This window comes from Castor canadensis, chromosome 6 (genome assembly GCF_047511655.1).
Source record: "Castor canadensis chromosome 6, mCasCan1.hap1v2, whole genome shotgun sequence".
NCBI lineage: Eukaryota > Metazoa > Chordata > Mammalia > Rodentia > Castoridae > Castor > Castor canadensis.
In genome coordinates, this window is record NC_133391.1 from 37,678,438 (window position 1) to 37,693,295 (window position 14,858).

The 14,858-nt window shown below is 41.4% G+C and overlaps 1 protein-coding gene across 1 annotated transcript in view; it reads left to right on the top strand.

The window, feature by feature from the left end:
• Vwf (von Willebrand factor) overlaps window positions 1–13,212 on the top strand; it is a 152,075-nt gene extending 138,863 nt beyond the window's left edge. The window contains exons 47-52 of the mRNA XM_020158236.2: window positions 225–341; window positions 8,522–8,620; window positions 9,234–9,362; window positions 10,059–10,098; window positions 11,972–12,069; window positions 12,891–13,212. Coding sequence (XP_020013825.1) covers window positions 225–341; window positions 8,522–8,620; window positions 9,234–9,362; window positions 10,059–10,098; window positions 11,972–12,069; window positions 12,891–13,079 — 672 coding nt within the window. The 3' untranslated portion in view covers window positions 13,080–13,212. The remainder of the gene's footprint in view (window positions 1–224; window positions 342–8,521; window positions 8,621–9,233; window positions 9,363–10,058; window positions 10,099–11,971; window positions 12,070–12,890) is intronic.
• Window positions 13,213–14,858: the final 1,646 nt, after the last annotated feature.

Here is a 14,858-nt window from a genome sequence, read left to right on the forward strand (position 1 = left end):
TCTCCTATTGCCCTGGCTGCCTCTCTGGCTTGAAAATGTTCAGTCTTACCATCTCCACACTTAAGCTGGGAGGGCAGAAGAAGTGGTCACTAGAGACTGTAGAAACATTACAGTGATGGCTCATGGTAGCCACGGGTAAGCATGCCCATGATGGCTTGAGGGGATGAGGTGGGTGGAGGGTTTGGGGATGCTGGGGAGTCCTGACCCTGGTTCTCTGTTTCTAGCCTGGGAAGACTGTGATGGTAGATGTGTGCACAACTTGCCACTGCACCATGCAAGTGGGGGCCATCTCTGGATTCAAGCTGGAGTGCAGGAAGACCACCTGTGAGACCTGTCCCCTGGTAAGGGAGGGTTGGTGGGATAAGGAATGTACTGGACACTGAAGGACCTAAGCAACAAGACCTTGCTGGGGTCTTTTAATAAACGTTGCCATATTTTCTGATTATAGAAAATATTTGGCAAGTATCAAGAAAAGAAGTCACCTACCCACATTGCGTCTTCCAGAAATAATTATAATTTAGTCTTGTACATTTTAAACATTTTTTCCTGTTTTTCAAAGAAAATATATTATTTGCAAGATATATGATAACATATTTACAGTTGTGTGTTCTTTTAAAATACATTTTAAAAGCACCACTATCATTCTCTGAAAACATTAAAAATTAGTCAACAAATCTGTATCAAAGACCCTTGTGATGTGCATAGCTCTAGAAACATCTTTGAATGGAGGTATCTCATCGTATGCAACCAAACTTTAACTCTTGGGGATCTAGGTGGTTTAAAATGCTTCATGATGTTTTTTGCTGAGTCACGATGACTGTATTTGTTCTGATACTTCTATAAGTTAGATTCTGACCAGTCGATCAATTTTTAATTTGGTAGGTTAAAATTGGTTTCGTCATTTTAAAAGTGTATGTTAGTTTATTTTTAATTAATTAATTTTTTTTTTGTGGTACTGGGGCTTAAACTCAGGGCCTAGCCCAACTATTTTTAATTTTAAAATAACTTCCAATTGATGCATAAAATTGTACATATTTATGGGGTACCTTGTGATTTTGTTGTTTTAATTATGACTTTTAGTTCCATCTTTTTTATTATTCATTTATTCACATGTGCATACATTGTTTGGGTCATTTCTCCCTCCTGTCCCCTGCCCCCTCCTTCTCCCCCTCTTCCCCCTCACTTCCAGGCAGAACCTGTTCTGTGCTTTTCTCCAGTTCTGTTGAAGAGTAGAAATAAGCAATAATAAGAAAGACATAGCATTTTTGCTAGTAGAGATAAGGACAGCTATACAGAGATATTCCTAGCATTGCTTTCATGTACAAATGTGTTACAACCCGTTTTGATTCATCTCTAACTGATCTTTACATTGGTTCCTGATCCCCTTCTCGTGTTGACCTCTGTCGCCTTAAGGTTTCTGTATTAATTCCTCTGGAGTGGGGACATCAAATGCTCTCATGTTTTGGGTTTTCTGTCTAACCCTGTACCTTCCGTATATGTTCTCCCCTTGTCATGTAACCCAAGTCCTACAACATTGCTGAATTTGCCCTAGATCTAAAGTCCACATATGAGGGAGAACATACGATTTTTGGTCTTCTGAGTCTGGCTAACCTTGTTCAGAATGATGTTCTCCCGTTCCATCCATTTACCTGCAAATGATAAGATTTCATTCTTCTTCATGGCTGAGTAAAATTCCATTGTGTACAAGTACCACCTTTTCTTGATCCATTCATCAGTAGTGGGGCATCTTGGTTGTTTCCATAACTTGGCTATTGTGAATATGCTGCAATAAACTTGGGTGTGCAGGTGCCTCTGGAGTAATCTGTGTTGCATTCCTTTGGGTATTTCCCCAGGAGTGGGATTGCTGGATCATATGGCAGATCTATGTTCAATTTTTTTCCATAGTGGTTGCACCAGCTTGCCTTCCCACCAGCAGTGTATGAGGGTTCCTTTTTTTAGTTCCATCTTGCCAAGATGTTATGAGCCCATGTAGGCAGAGAAGACCTGAACTCATGAAGAGGCCTTAGCATCTCCCTCAAGATCTACTGGGTTTATGACTTCTGCTATATTAGAAAATATATTGGTAGATGAGTTTCCTGTGAGCTAGATGCATAAAATATAGCAATAACTCAGATGATGAGAGGTGGGGGCTTTTCCCCCTTGCCTTTGTGAAGCATCAGGTAGGGCTGGCTGTGTTGGGGACAGGTGGAGGTCCTCATATTCAGAATAGAGCAGTGGCCAGAGGGGAAGGGGACATCTAAAGGAGGAGGACAGGAGCAAGGTGGGAACTAGGAGGTCATGTGTGTGCTTCTTACCTTTATGAGGACAAGAGACAAGTGTCATGCTCAAAGTGGGACTTAGTCAAAGATTCGTGGAATGAATGGGCCTATAGGGTCACAGCTATTTCTGACAGCTGTCTCTATTGGAAAGCAGCTAATTTAGTGCAGGCTTAAACATTTTCATTAGCAAGTATTAATTACATAAAAGAATCAGTTTCATTCATGAGATTTGATCATATTCACCCCCTCTCCCCCCACTATCTTCTCTTGTTCTCCTTCCTCAACCACATGCTTTTGCTTCTGCCTGTGTGTGCTTAAATCCCAGTTGATGTTTTAGGATTTGGCTCTGTGAGTGTATGCGTGTTTGCATAAAACAACCCCTTAGCATACATGTGGGGCCTCCTGGAGGGTGAGCCTGCCAACTCCCTAACGGCGCCCTCTGGTGTTTTAGAAGATAGCATGGTCACTTCCTCTGCCTCCAGAGAGGTCCTGCTTTAAAATCCAGTCTAGATGTTGGTTTTCAAGTATTTAAAAACCCATGACACTTTTGGTCTGTATTCTTTTTGTTTTCTCCAACATTTTGATGTTTCCCCAGGACAGCGTACCTCCCTCCTCCCTCTTAAGAATCCTCAGATCAGCCTTCTTTCTATATATCTCTCATTGGCTGGAATCTGAACCAGTTGGCCCCATTCTAGCTCAACTCTTCTAATGGTCATAGTACACTCTTCTGGCATAAAGGGTAGCTCTGGTGAATTAACTCTAGGCAGGTCTGCTTGAACTGCCTCCATCAGACTAGTGTTAGCATCAGCTGAGAGCTGAAGCCTCCATTGTCTCTGGGGAGATGGTGCTTATACCTACAGGGAGACCAGAAAAAGGTGTTTTGTGCCAATGGGTGGGGGAGATAAGCTTGACAGATCAACACTTAAGAAAAGCAGGAGGAAGAGAGGGCCCCTTGCCATGGGACATTCAGAAGAAGGAGGATGACTCTGATCTGACCTTGAGCAGGGGGTGGATGGTGAGTGCCTGGCAGACTGAAGCAAAGATCACCAAAGAGAAGCCAAGGCTAGATATGATTGAAGGGCATGAGTGGCTGGTGAAATAGAAGGGAAAGGGGACTGTGAGAGGCTTGCAAGGTCAAGTTTTGGGACTGTTGTAGGAGGGGAAGCAGGACTAAATTGGCTGTGAATTAGGACTAATTGGCTAGACAAGCCACCTCTGTGACTGGCTGGGAACTTGGCTTAGTGGCTGAGGAAGAGGCAGTGATGGGATGTTCTGGTGACCACCCAGTGGCAAGGCTCCTCTCCATGTATGGTGACATATGGAACACATACTCGCTGTCCGCAGCCCTGGGAAGTCCAGCAGTGCTCAGACAAGTCCTTGTCACCATCATGGGCATGGTATGCCGCTGTTGTCTGCCCTTAGCAGACACATAGGGGTTGTTCTCTTCACTCACTTCCATGCTGCTGCTTGTCCCTTTCCTTCCACTCCCTCCCCTCAAAACAAACCCCATTGCCCCCTCCTTATTTCCCACCTTCTTTTCCTACAACTCCTCTCTGCCTTTCTTATTTGCCCTCTGCATCCCTGGTATGTGGATTTTGCCACCACTGTCTTGCCTATTTTATGTTGCACCCTCCTTCCCCATTTGCTGCCACCTCCTCAATTCTTTTGTAAGGATTTTGTCCATTTCCTTCTCCCCAGGCCCACAGAAGGAGGGCATTTCCTAGTATCTTCTAACACTCACTAAAAATGCCCAACTCCAAGTTCCCATGAAAGCTGACCCGATTGAAGACGTATTTTATTTCTTCATTTTGACTCCTAACCACTCACTTTCACTCAATGCTTATTCCATCTCTTTTCTTCCTCTTTCATTTGCCTTGGTCATGCACCTTCCAGGAATTATGTGTTTAAAAAACAGTTTTAAGCTTACAACTGAAACACTACCTCATGACCCTCAAAGTCAACTTCTTTTCAAAGTGGTGTTTTTGGCCTGGGCCCAGTCTCCCTGCTTTTGTGTTGAGCTCCATTCTCATTTCCAACTCCCTGAAGACACATTAAGTTCATAGCTTGATTTACGAGGAGCAAGTTGTTTAAATTCACATCTGAGCAAGCTTCCTGACGCCTACTCTTGATCTTGGGGCTAGTCTTCCATCTGGGTGCTAAAACTGACTTGTTAGAAATTCTTATTAGAAAGTCCTCAGGACCCTAGTGAATGGCTCTGTGAGTGGTGACTACTGAATGTGGCAAAATGGGAACAAGAATGATAACAAGTTGATTTCTCTCAGAACAAATTTAAACATTTTTGAGGGGAAGGATGAGAAGAACTAAAAACATCAATTTTTAATGAAATTATGGTACAACTGATGGTAGTCTTTTAGTTTTTTTACTCTATTAAAATTACTTATAAATATTTTTAGTTTGCAAAATAAAAAGTTGGCCACCTTATGTTGTTCTGAACTTTGGGAGCATTTTTGCAAAATAGTGGAATCCTGCTGTCTAGAAGTTACTACTTTTTCCAATGAAGATAGCAATGAAGGGCTATCATCTTAAGCTGGCATCAAGCTGCCATCTGAATTCCTCTCAGTGATGCAGGCTGAGGCTGCCAGCTGCTAGGATACAACTGTATAGGCGTGATTCGGAGCTTACCTTCATCTCAGGGAACAGTACTGTCCTGTGTGAGAGTTCCAGTTAATCCTCCTTCATGCCTGGTATTAAATTTTCACTGTTGTGGAGTGATATCCTACAGTATTTTAAGTTTGTGTTGCTTGACTAATGACATAAAACATCTTATGTACTTATGGCCCATTTCTTTGGTGAAGTGTTGGTTTGAACTTTTTACTTTGAGTTGCATTGTTTACCTTTTTATTATAGTTGTATGATTTTTTTTCCTCTATTTTGGATACTAGTTCTTTATAAGGTGTTTATTATAATATTTTTTCTCAATCAGTGGCTCAGCTTTTATTTGTCTGAATTGTATTTTTTTGAAGGCTGGAAGTTTAAATTTTGATAATTTGGGGTATCAGTGTTTACTTTTATGGTTAGTGTTTTTTATTTCCTGTTTAAGAAATCTATCTCATTTCAAGGCTATGAAAATATTCCCCTATATTTTCTATTAAAAGCTGTATCATTTTAGTTTAGTTTAGGCCATCAAGAATTAGTTTTTGTATATGCTGAAACAAGGAGTTAAGGTTAATTTTCCCTCCCATGTGAATATTCAGTGGTTCCAGAAGAATTTTGTTGAAGGACGACCTTTTTCCATCACTGAATTACATTTGTATCTTTGCAGAAAATGAATTGCCTGTACATGTGTGAATCTATTACTGAATTCTCTTTTCTGATCCTTTGATTAATATGTCTTTCCTGTAATCATATCATGGACTTGGTTACTGTGACTTTATGGTAAAATTTGAAATCCAATAGTGTCTTTAAACTTTGTTCTTTTTCAAGATGGTCTAACTATTTTACATCATTTCCCATTTCAAATAATTTTAGAGTCAACTTGTCAATTTTTATGAAAAAAGTTAAAAGTATATGTATGATATTAATTTGAAGTTTAATCTGGAGAGAACAGACATCTTGATACTGAGTTTTTCAATTCGTGAACATATTATACACTTCTCCATTTATTTAGCTCTTTGTCTCAGTCTGTGCTGAGACTAGGTAATTTACAAAGAACAGAAATTTATTTTCTCATAGTTCTGGATGCTAGAAAGTTCAAAATTAAGACCCTGGCAGTTTAGTGTCTGATCTGTTTATATAGGTGACATTTTTTATGATGTCTTCACATGGCAGAGGGAAGAAGAATAAAAGTCATTCCTTTCAATTTCTTATTATAAGAACACCAATTCATTCATGAGGGCAGAATCATCAATATTTAATCATTTTCCCAAATGTCCAACCTCTTAATGTCATTACCTTGCAGTTTAAGTTCTAACATATGAATTTTGGAGAGACATACAGTCAAAACATAGTTGATTTCTTTAAGTTTTTTCTCTGCAATGATTTGTGGTTTAAAGTGTAGATTCCTTGCACATATTCTGTTAAACTTCTTTCCTAAAATTTTAAGAGTCTTGGATGATCTTGTGAATAGAATTTTAAAATAACTCATGTTGTTGTTGTTTATTGATTTTATACAAAATTTCCGCTATTGGTCCTGTATTCTGCAGTCCTCCTAAATTCACTTATTAGTAATAGTAGTAGTATTTTTGTCCTTGTTGTTTTTGGAAGGAGCAGATTCCTAAGGATTTTCTACATAAACAGTTATGACACTTTCAAATAAAGACATGTTTTACTTCTTCTTTTGCAATGTTTATGCTTTTTTCCTTATTTTTCTTGCTTACCTGGATTTTCTGGCTAATACCTCCTGTACAATATTGAATGGAAATGATGAGAGATATTTAGTTTCTGACCTAAGGGGGAATTAATTCATTAAGTATGTCTTGTATCAGATTTAAAAAGTTGTTCCTTTCTATTCCTGTTGTGCTGAGAGTTTTTAGATCTTGAATGGTTTTTTGAATTTTGCTAAACAGTTTTATGCGTTAAGATAATCTTATGGTTTTCTCCTTAATTCTGTTAGCACGAAGAATTACACTGGTTGATTACAAATGGTGAGCTAAGCATTCATTCTTTTGAAAAAAATCCCATTTGGTGACCTACTACTAGCTCAATTTGCTAATATTTTGCTAAAGGCTTTTGTGCGTATGATCAAAAGAGTGATAGATTCCTAATTTCCTTCTTTTATATTTTTGTTAGATTTTTGTAGCAGGGTTATGCTAGACCTAATAAATATGGTGGTCAGTGTCTCCTCCTCTCTTTTCTAAAAGAGTTTGTGTAACTTTGATATTATGAGACTGCAGACATCTTGGGTTCAAACCCCTGTACCACAAAAAAATTGGTATAATGTCTTCCTAAAATCTTTGGTAGACTTCACCAATGAAGCCTTCTGATTCAGAAACTTTTTCATTTGAGAATGTTTGGTATATAAACTCCAACTTTTGATTCCTTCCCTAAAGTATCCTTGTTGCTCCTGAAATCCCCATTCTTTTTTCCCATTATATCCATCATTTTTTTCTAGATTCTTCAATGTATTATTACAGTCATCTAAAAGTTCCTGTCTGCTAATAGCAACATCAAGGTCATTTGTGTGCCTATTTCCATTGAGTGGTTTTTCTTGTTGTGGATAAATTCTTCCTATTTCTCCAATGAAATGTTTTTACTATGTGGTAGACATTGGTGGTGGATGTATTCTCTCTCTCTCTCTCTCTCCCTCTCCATGTATATTAATATTAATTGTACAAAGTGAAGTGACTCTCAATTCTGTTGTTTTCTTGTAATGAATGTTAAGTTTGGTTGTAGCAGGTGGTTAGATTTTTGATGGTTCACTTGTACCTAAAGGAGCTTTGATTTTTAAACTACATTAGGGGGGATTGATTTCATCATTTCTTTTAGTCAAGAGGTGAATATTTTAGTGCTGAGATATAAATTGTACTACTATTAGTCTTGGTCTTTATGAAATTTCGTTGGAAACTGAGGCATTTACCTAGGACCAGAACTCCCTCCCAAAGCTTTTAAGCAGGAGTGTGACATGGCTTACTATATCGTAATGATGTCATTCTAGTAGGTGTGTAGTGACTTATAGTAGGGGCAAGAATGGAGGTAGGAAGACAAAGTAAGACTATGCTCAAAGTCCAGTGGAAGATGATTATGGATGGCTTAGACTAGATGTGAACAGAGGATATTAGTCATGACAAGCAGTGGATGGATTTGAGATGGAGTTTTGGCAAGATTTGGTGATGACTGGGGTGGGGTGGGGTGAGAAAATAGGAGAGTCAAGGATGATTTCCAGATTTCTAGCTCAAGCACTAGGTCATGACACTATCTACTAAGACAGAGAAGACTGGAAAAGGATGATATTTGGAGCAAAAATGAAGTTTCATTTTAGATACAAGTTTTAAGATGGTGCAATAAATAGTTGTTTAGTAAATAATTGATTATTCCAGAGTTGAGGGGAGAGGTCTACTTTAATAGACATGACCGTTACAACATGAGTGTGATGCACATGTAGAGAGAAGAAATACTATCTGGGGGACTGAGAACTGACAAGAACTAGTTAGAGTAGTATGTTGGCTTTCTGAGCTCTAGGTAAAACTGTGGGGTAGGAGAGATGAAAAGCAAGCAAGGTAGGCCTGTCTCTTATTGGAATGTTCTGGAAGATTAACCACGGCTGTTTTCTTTCCTGGATACAGGGTTACCAGGAAAAGAAGAACCCAGGTGAATGCTGTGGGAGGTGTTTGCCCATGGCCTGCACTATTCAGCTAAGAGGAGGACAGGTCATGACGCTGAAGGTGGGAAAAATCTACACTCAAGGGTCCTCATTTGTGTCACTATCTGCTTTCCTACTTTGGGGTATTTTCTTGAAGAAAGAGGAATTAATTTTGGTTCAGTGTTAACTTCTTTTTCCCCTTCTTTCTGATTTTATACAGAAAAGATGGATGACTTGTAGATGACAGAATTTCCTCTGATTTATTTTGTTGCCTGACAAAAATCTTTTTTTCTGTAGCCTTAAGAATCTGTGGGACTGGACAGACAATCAGGGTGAAACAGACTTTGATCTATGACAGCCAGAATTAGCTGTTGGGGCTGGGAGGGGTGCCCTGGCTCATTTGTCCTTCACTTAAAGTGTTAGCCAAGTTACTCTTTTGTCTTCACCCTGTAGGTACTTATGTGGTCAAAATAGTCTGGGGATTCTCTGTTCATAGTAAATAAATAATAAAACTGAGATTTTACTTCTATTCTGTATTCTGAGTGTGGAGATTTTGTATGTCGTCTAGTTCTTGTCCCATACTTTTCCAAATTCTTTAAGCAACTTCAGGGAGTCAAGACCATGGCTTGAAGTAGCTTTGTAATCCAAACACTGTCTTTGCATCTTCTTTTTCTACCACTTTGCTTTCCTTTCAGCGTGATGAGACACTCCAGGATGGCTGTGATAGTCACTTCTGCAAAGTCAACGAGAGAGGAGAGTACATCTGGGAGAAGAGGGTCACAGGCTGCCCACCCTTTGATGAGCACAGATGTCTGGCTGATGGAGTGAGTAGTTACAACTCAGACCCTGCTTTTATTTTGACTGTCTCAATTTTTGACTCCAAGAACACAGCTCCCTTGAACATCATGCAGCCCAGTCCTTACACAATATCCCAGAATCGAAGGCAGATCTCTGACCTAGTTTAAGAATTGATGAAGTTACAAAATCAAAGCATGATGGATAGAAAAAGCTATCTGTAGTCTAGGATGCTTTAAAAAATGTCTTTCAGGCCAGGTGTGGTGGTACAGGGCTGTAATCCCAGTAAGGGTAAGAGGATTGCTGTCCAAGTCTGGCCTGGGTAAAATCATGAGACCCTATATGAAAAACCAACTAAAATCAAAAGAACTGGGGCTTGGTTCAAGTGGTAGATTGCTTGCCTAGAAAGTGCGAGGCTCTGATTTCAATCCCTAGTATTGAAAAAGTCCGTCACTTGAGGGAGGCTGAAACTGTGATCCTTGAGAAGGTGAGAGATCAAACTCTTTCAGTTTCTCTGGGAATGATGATCTTGATGACTCAGTTGGAAGAGAATTCCAAATAATGAAAACTGTTTTGGCCTGGTCGGGCAGAGTGGTCAGTCAGCTTATGTTTGTGATGGGAAAGAAGCTCACGTTTCGGAACTTAAACTCCGGGAATCGATGAGACCTAAAAACTGTCCACAATGAACTATTTGTACCTAATCTAGTACTTTTCTATTTTCTTAGGGGAAAATCATGAAAATTCCAGGCACCTGTTGTGACACATGTGAGTAAATTACTAAAAGCTTGTCCCTTGAAACCCATTAGACCTAGTCTAGACACTGTTCTTTGAAATATGCTTTATTCCAGAAAGATATTCCTTGGTTACTGACCAGTCATTGTGCTCAGCCCTACAGTGATCTGCCTCCTCTTCTTAAAGGTCATTAGATTGCTCCTGCTCAAATCCCTTTTCAAATGCTTGCAAAGCACTCTCTTCCCCTGTCCTCTAAACTACTCATTGTCTCCAGCCTCTTATATGCCTTTGTCCTTGGTTGTTGATATCATCAGGGAATATCTGCTGCCTCTAACCAGAGCTCCCTGAACACAGGTACTCTTGGTCCATGGTCTTTGCAGAGTACATACTTAACCCTCATCTACTCATTGCATATGATCTATCTTGGAGGAAAGGGAAGCCACCAGCTGGCTAATGATAGCCCACCAAGTGCTCTGGGGGCTGTAGGAGGATAGAGTGTCTTCTTAAGAATTCATAAGGACAGTTATGTTTGTGACCTCCCTTTCTCCACTCTTGGTCCCTTCTGACCTTCCAGTTATGTCATGCCGGTTGGCTATAAATCGCTCATAGCATCAGCTTTGGGGATGCACATAAGACAGAATTCTTCCCCCACACTCTTGTGTTCATGAGAACCAAGTTCACAAGAACTTAGAACTACTGCCTGGACTAATATTTTTTGTTTTTGTTTTTAGCTTAGTTTTCCATTTGTTTAGTTTAGTTTTGAATTCACGGGCCCATGCTTATTTACTAGAAGAGAACAGAGTAAAAACATGAATACCTACAATCATTCCTTCTTTTTTTTTGATGGATTACTCTGACAGCCCCTGTAATTACTATACCCAAATCTCAGATTGAGGAAAATCACTCTGAAAACCCATCTTTCTGTAATTCTCATCTGAGTGATTTAGGAATGGGACATCAGGAGACCATCAGGGAAGATGAATTCTCTCTAGATATACTGCACATGGAATTTGCTTCTGAGACTATTATCTACACAACCACAACAAGGTGCCTTTGCTGGACACCATGTTCAGGAGGTCTTTAAGACCTTTTGTAAGGGAAATAAGCAGGGAGTAGGGATTTAAGTCTACAGAAAAAGAATACTGCATGTTGGCCTAAATTTGTTTTCCTCGTTCATCCTCTTCTGTGGAAATTGGGAGGGAGGCTAATATGTAGTTAGGAGTGACTTAGATAAGAAACCATCCCAGAATGGAAAATTCCCATTGTTTTGATGGGAAAGGTAAGCTAGCATTAAATCTTAGAATTCACTCTATGTCAAGTAGAGTTTCAGATATGAATGCTACCACCCCGTGTGTAAGAAAACCCCTGTTGGCAACCTGGAGATGGCAATACCCAAAGGGAGGACTCCACAAAGGCTCATGGGGATCCTCTCGGCCTCTGCAGAGACAGCAAGTACCTGTATATGGCCAGGACCTTTGCATTTCCTCTTACCCCAAGGCAGGGGTTGATATTAATTCTATTTATTGGCTACCTCATTGTCTGTTAGCTTCAGGAGATAGTTATTGCATGAGAGGATTGCTGCAGCCATTATGTTTTTTTATTCTACAATAATATCATAGCAAGTCTCATTCATCTTCATGACCAAAGCACAGTGAATCTAGGGTCCGTCTGCAATTAAAGTTCTACCATTTAATGAGTTAAATCCAGCAATAATATCTCTGAATTTGATTGGCCAGGAGCAGCTGAGGTAGACCAGGATAACTGAATTCCCCCCCTTGTAGCTGGCTTTGGTTACTTCCTCATGGTGAAATGGACCCATTTCCAGCTCAGTGAAGGCACTGGGGTTAGAAAATGTGCTACAGAGCCCTGGCCAGTCCCCAAGTTCCATCTCTCACTCATTCTATAGGTGAGGAGCCTGACTGCAAAGACATCATTGCCAGACTGCAGTATGTCAAAGTGGGAGACTGTAAGTCCCAAGAGGAAGTGAACATTCATTACTGTCAGGTAAGGCCCTCTGAGTTTTAGGAGGCTTGAATAAGAAAAGCTGAGTCTTTTTGTTTGGATATGCCTCTTTGGTTACATTTTAGAAGGGTCTGAAACATTCACAAGGAAGAGAAGGGAAAAGAAGGAAGAAAGGGGAGAGGAACTGGAAGCATTTTTTAAAATAAATGTTTTACTAGGACTTTTGATTCCAGAAGAAAGACTAAACAAATCCTTTAAATGAATGGAGGAACGAGGTGCTGGTGGCTCATGTCTGTAATCCTAGCTACTTGGGAGGTATAGACAGGAAGATCATGGTTTCAGGCCAGCCCAGACAGAAAAAGTTTATGAGACACCATCTCAACAGAAAAAAACTGGGGTGTGGCGCTGTGTGCCTGTCATCCCAGTGACAGGGGGAAGTGTTAAATAGGGTAATGGTGGTCCAGGCCAGCCTGGGAATAAATGAGACCCTATCTGCAAAATAAGCACAGCAAAAAAGGGCTAGAAGTGTGGCTCAAGTGGTAGAGCACCTGCCTAGCAAGTGTGAAACCCTGAGTTCAACCACCAGCACCACCAAAAAAAAGAAAAAGAAAAAGAACTAGAGGGTTATTTAAGGAAGGCGGGGGTTACATTTTCTGCATAGAAATTGCAGCTGGAGGGATTTGGATGTGTATAACCATAGGTGAGAGGAAATTCAGTCTTCTATGAGATTATCCTGGGCATCTCTGGTGAGGGGGAGAAGCTGCCTTGCTTGGAAGGGCAAGGGGAAGATGCAGGTTGCCCCAGAATTTTGCCACCATGTTCAGTGTTGGGGTGATGCCCCACCTCTGTCTGCTGTATTGCAGGGCAAATGTGACAGCAAAGCCGTGTACTCCATTGACACAGAAGACGTGCAGGACCAGTGCTCCTGCTGCTCGCCCACGCGGACAGAGCCCATGCTGGTGCCTCTGCACTGCATCAACGGCTCCGTAGTGTACCACGAGATCCTCAACGCCATGCAGTGCAGGTGCTCCCCCCGGAAGTGCAGCAAGTGAGGCTTGCTGCAACTGCTGTGGAACCCATTGCTGCCTGCCTCGGCCTCACTGGCCCAAGTACTGCTCGGCCCTCTGTGCATCCTGCTGTCTTGCCCTCTGGGGCCCACAATAAAGGCCAAGCTCTCATGTTGCACAGGCTGGTGGTACACTGTGTCTGAAGCCTGGGATGGCAGCTGTGGGCTAGGACTCAGTTCTGAGGCTGGCTCTGAGGGAGAAGGCACAGGACCCTCTGTAGACACTATCAGCCCAGTGTCCTGGGACGTCCATCTCCAGGAAAGAGAGGAAATTCTGAGTTCTAGTGTGGGGAAGGCAGTGTGGGCAGGCCTCTGCAGGAACTGAGCCCCATGGCCTGAAGCAAAAGGGATTCACTCAGGAATGCTGAGTCTCAAATATCTGAATCAGGTGGTTTCTGCACATGGCAGAGGGCTGGATCCTGGAGGCAGGATCCCAGCAGATAAATATGGCTGTTGACAGGGTAGCTGATACTGACCAGGTGTGACGAAGTTCCTATGTACCAACCTTAGGGCCCCTGTAGAAGGGAGAGGTGCTGAGGACTGAGGGCACCAGGTGCTGGCAGGTGCAGGACCCTGGTCCAACCACAGGCTCAGCCATGGACAGACCTGTGCTCCACCCATGGCTCTTTGTCAACCACAGGCCTCCAAGAAGCCCCTTCACAGTTCTCAGACTCAGTTTCTCATCTGGAAAAAAGTCCCCCATGGAATTATGAGAATCAAGAAGGTTTGCCTAAAATAAAGCAACAAAGACCTTAGGCAATTGTAAAATTTCTCTAAAGTAAGAAGTGATAAGAATAAAAATGGAGAAATCAGTCCTCAGAGGGGAGATTAATGACATCAGTGGCAGAGCTTTAGGGATTTTCTTCATTCCAAGGATGAAATGCTGAGTTTTGGGGGGGGTTATGCTAAATGCCAAGGCTCTACTTACTCTAGACATCTTTTAATGGGAAAAGGAATAGATAACACTGAGTAACACCTCGCTAACTGGTTCTGTCACTCTCCTTCCTTAAAATGTATGAAAAATGTTTACATGTCCATGCCAGCAAGGTGGCAGAGACTCCAATTGGGGAGCAAACACCCATGAGAATAAAGGGGGTGTCCTGGAAGTGCTGTAAGAATTAGATGGGGTTTTCACTCCAAATCCATTTAACAAGGAGAGACTCAACTCATTGAAAATTCTGAATGATGGAGTTGAAAGGATTTAGACATTACCAGTCCATGGTCCTCTCCCCACCCTGTAGAGATGATGAAAACAGCTCAGAGAAATCATGTGATTTGCAAACAGCATTCAGCTCCTGAATGGTAGGGTGAAGGTCAGAACTCAGTGCCCTGACATTGAGACAAAAACTCCAGAGCCACCCTGTTGCTTACAGATTCTTTCCTTGCTCTCATACAAGCCACTGAACTGCTACATTCCTAGGTTTCAGCCACTCCTGTTGCTGCCTGGAACTAACCTCAAGAGTAGCTACATCACAAGAAAATTGAATGGATTGTGTTGAGTAGATGGGTGGGGAGTTGAGTGAGGCAGAGGGAAGGAAGAGTAGATAGAAGTTTTACATAACGACTTAATAATTAAAGGGTTGTCATCTCTCCATCTATCCCTCTGCTCCCCCAACTTGGAGTAGCCTTTGAGGTCTCTTTCTGGAGAAAACCAGATCCAGGGACAGGGAATTAACTGTCACTCTTCTGACCGATTGCCTAACGCTACCTGGGGACAGGTTATTGGAGGCATAGGTCACAGAGAAAGCAGGCAGGGAGATTGCAG